The sequence below is a fragment of the Sinocyclocheilus anshuiensis genome, unplaced genomic scaffold (genome assembly GCF_001515605.1).
Source record: "Sinocyclocheilus anshuiensis isolate Anshui unplaced genomic scaffold, SAMN03320099.WGS_v1.1 scaffold480, whole genome shotgun sequence".
In the NCBI taxonomy this organism is placed as follows: domain Eukaryota; kingdom Metazoa; phylum Chordata; class Actinopteri; order Cypriniformes; family Cyprinidae; genus Sinocyclocheilus; species Sinocyclocheilus anshuiensis.
Window position 1 is genome coordinate 688356 of NW_015555743.1, and position 4017 is coordinate 692372.

At 36.6% G+C, this 4017-nt stretch overlaps 1 protein-coding gene across 1 annotated transcript in view; it reads right to left on the bottom strand.

The window, feature by feature from the left end:
* LOC107673325 (transmembrane protein 222-like) overlaps positions 1 to 785 on the bottom strand; it is a 10212-nt gene extending 9427 nt beyond the window's left edge. The window contains exon 1 of the mRNA XM_016466868.1: positions 622 to 785. Within this exon, the coding sequence (XP_016322354.1) occupies positions 622 to 740 (119 nt within the window). The 5' untranslated portion in view covers positions 741 to 785. The remainder of the gene's footprint in view (positions 1 to 621) is intronic.
* Positions 786 to 4017: the final 3232 nt, after the last annotated feature.

The following is a 4017-nucleotide window of genomic DNA, read 5'->3' on the forward strand; positions in this document are numbered from 1 at the left end:
GGCTAAAAACACATCTCTTCCATCTTTATTTGACCCTCTAACTCTAGCACTCTCTATTCTAATTCTATTATTTAAAAAAAAACACTAGCTTTTCTAATCTTTTTGTATTCTATCTGTTTTCTTTTTATTTATTATACAATTAACAAAAGCAAAAAACTTAAGGCCTCTAACACTAGCTTGCTCTATTCTTTTTCTATTCTATCTGTTTTCTTTTGATTTATTATATAATTTAAAAAATACCTTGCTACGTGTTCTGTGTCAAGCTAAATGAGACTTGTTATAGCACTTGTATATCATTGCTCTTTTGTTGATTTTGATTGCTTCTATTGTCCTCATTTGTAAGTCGCTTTGGATAAAAGAGTCTGCTAAATGACTAAATGTAAATATACACAGTATACACACATTTATTACGTAAACAAAAACTGTTATTTTGGATGCGATTAATCGTTTGACAGCACTAATAACAACAATTAGAGATGCCAACATGACAAACAGCAAACAGTGATCTGTGTTTATAGCTGAAGTGTTGTATGCTTTACATAAGTGAGGATTATATGAGCTCAGTTCAGCCTTGGACTGTTATAGCTGTAACAGAACAGAGCGGCTCCGGTCGCTACTCACGTCAGAACCGGAATGGGGGTCCAGACGATGCAGTGCGGATAACGGCACATTTCTTTGTCGATTTTCTCGAAACCGCCGTGGAAGTGCTTCATTGTGTCTATCTCTGTAACATCCGCCATCACAGTCTGTGCGCGGTGACGTCACCCCGACGGCGTGCAGGCGCCGCAGTGTGTGTGAGTGTGTGTGTGTGTGTGTGTGTGTGTGAGTGTGTGTGTGTGTGTGTGTGTGTGAGTGTGTGTGTGTGTGTGTGTGTGTGAGTGTGTGTGTGTGTGTGTGTGTGTGAGTGTGTGTGTGTGTGTGTGTGTGTGAGTGTGTGTGTGTGTGTGTGTGTGTGAGTGTGTGTGTGTGTGTGTGTGTGTGAGTGTGTGTGTGTGTGTGTGTGTGTGAGTGTGTGTGTGTGTGTGTGTGTGTGAGTGTGTGTGTGTGTGTGTGTGTGTGAGTGTGTGTGTGTGTGTGTGTGTGTGAGTGTGTGTGTGTGTGTGTGTGTGTGAGTGTGTGTGTGTGTGTGTGTGTGTGAGTGTGTGTGTGTGTGTGTGTGTGTGAGTGTGTGTGTGTGTGTGTGTGTGTGAGTGTGTGTGTGTGTGTGTGTGTGTGAGTGTGTGTGTGTGTGTGTGTGTGTGAGTGTGTGTGTGTGTGTGTGTGTGTGAGTGTGTGTGTGTGTGCGTGTTTGTGTGTCTTCTGCTCGCCAAGGCTGCGTTTATTAGATCAAAAATACAGGGAAAACTGTGAAATATTATTACAATTTAAAACAGCTGTTTTCAATGTGAATATGTGTTAAACTCATAGACTGTATAAAAACAGGTTAAACTGTAATTTATTTCTGTGATGCGCAGCTGTATTTGCAGCATCATTACTCCAGTCTTCAGTGTCACATGATCTTCAGAAATCATTCTAATATGCTGATTTGAAAAAAAATAAATAAATGGATGCTTTTATTCATAACGGATGCATTAAATTGATTAAAGGTGACCTATAAAAAGTCGCATTTATTTCAAATAAACGCTGTTCTTTTGAATGTTCTATTCATCTGTGAATCCTGAAAAATAAAATGTATCACAGTTTCCACAAAAATATTGTGCAGCACGACTGTTTTCAACATGGATGATAATCAGAAATGTTTCTAATCATCTGCATATTATACTGATTTCTGAAGATCATGTGACACTGAAGACTGGAGTAATGATGCTGAAAATACAGCTGCGCATCACAGAAATAAATTAGTTTAACACATATTCACATAGAAAACAGCTGTTTTAAATTGTAATAATATTTCACATTTTTACTGTATTTTTGATCAAAATAAATGGAGAAATTAAAAACATTAAACAATCTTAATTATTCCAACATTTTTACAGCCAGTGAAATATCACATATTACATATATAATATAATACAATATATAGGCTAAACAAGTTTTCTTTTTGTCCAAAAAGTAGTAGTAACATCATCATGGTCAAAGTGACCTATGTAGATATGTACTTAATTGACTTCATAATTTCTTCCCGTTTAAAAATTCCTGTAAAAACGAGCCCAGGGCTTCATGCATTAAATCCCAGCAGTGTAAGAACAGGTGTGAGACTGCATGCGCTCTCTGCATTCATTCTTACTGTAGCGTGACATCTGGAGCACCGTTAACTACTACTCTCACAGCGTACAAACTGGAGCACAGCTGCGCTTTTCTGACACGATGCCAGCAGAGACAGGAGAAATATTGGGTTGGGATGTGTTCTAGATCATTCCATTAAAGCAAAGGCCATTTTCTGCACTACAGTAATGTGGACTGTGTTACATACTACTATAGCTTACTACATAGTGAACACTGCGCAGGATGCACTGTATACTACATCTGATTAATGCGACACTGAAAAAATAGTAAACATCTCAATTATCAAGTTTTTTTTCTTCACATTAAACAATGTTATTTAACATCACTAAATCTGTTATTTTAGTATGATTGAGACTATTATTCTTTGTATTAATATTTTGAATGTTTTTGTTTTTTATATGCATAGTTTTTATATTTTTATTTCAGTTTTTGTTATTTTAGTACAAACAGGTTAAACTAAATTAAAATGAGAGATGCCTTGGGAACTAGCTGAAATATTTTACATTTTTATTTTATTTCAGTTAACCATTATTTTAAACTACAATCTCTTTTTTTAATGGTTCTAATTTTAGTTTCCTTTAACTATTACGACCATGCACTGAATCTACCCAAATACTGTAATTTATACCAACAAAAACACATTTTTATAGGTTAAATCAGGTGAAAATCACTCTTTAAGGTAACAGTTACAGTGTCCAGTAATTGGTGTGATTAAGTTTATGTAAAACAGTTTTAACATTTATAAGTCTTATTACAAAACGGAGAGTTCCGGTGCTTGATTCTGATTGGCTGAGCCATGTTCAAAGCTGTTGTAAATTACTCTACAAAGTAACATACACCTTTGTTTACGTTTGTGTGTTGCTCGGCAACCACTTTGTAGCAACCACAACTGTTTCTGAGGAGCTACATTGTTTGGTGGAAGAATACTGTGTTTATTAATATCATTACACTTTATTTGCTCTGTTTTATTTTGTGAAACCTTGCAACGTATATGGAATAACCGTTTTATAACAGCAATAAGCCCCGTGAAGCCGTGGTTTACAGTGATTTTATAACAGCTAAGGGGGGCTTCGCGTCATACCAAACAACGCCCCTTAGCTGTTATAAATTCACTGTAAACCACGGCTTCTTGAGGCTTATTGCTTTATCAAATAATGAGTCAAAATATAGAAATGTCAAAATTGCAATTTCACAGGTCATTCACAGTATACATACTACATAGTATGCTATTCTAAACACAGCCATGGTGCTGCAGCCCATCTGGCCTAGATGTGCGCTATACTTCCCTCATTAGTGTATGTAGGTCAGGTGGCCTTTAGAGGACACAGGTTTCCTTCAACACGACAACAAATGAATTACACACAGAGAAAAAAAACTAACTATTCAGCAAAAAACAGACTTTGAATAATTGTGGGCAGGGAAAGTGAACGTAACACCTTCATCAAAGTAGAGCACAGGGATTGGGTGGTGAATGTATTTGCGTCAATTCAGAGCAACCAATCAGCTGCGAGAATCAGGTCTGCACTGCAATGCATTGGTTGTTTTGTGTTCAATCATTCAGATGTTAAAAACAAAAATAAGGCGGACGCATCACAGGCTTTCTGTGGGTCTTAAAAAGTCTTAATTCTCCCTTTCACAAATTAAAGCTAGCCTATAGAAGGTCTTCAATTGGAGCAGAAAGTCTCACATTCATAAAACCATGGCATTACATGTTGCATGCACTGCAAAAAATGAATATCTTGCTCAGTATTTGTGTCTCATTTTCCAGTACAAATATCTAAACGTCATAAA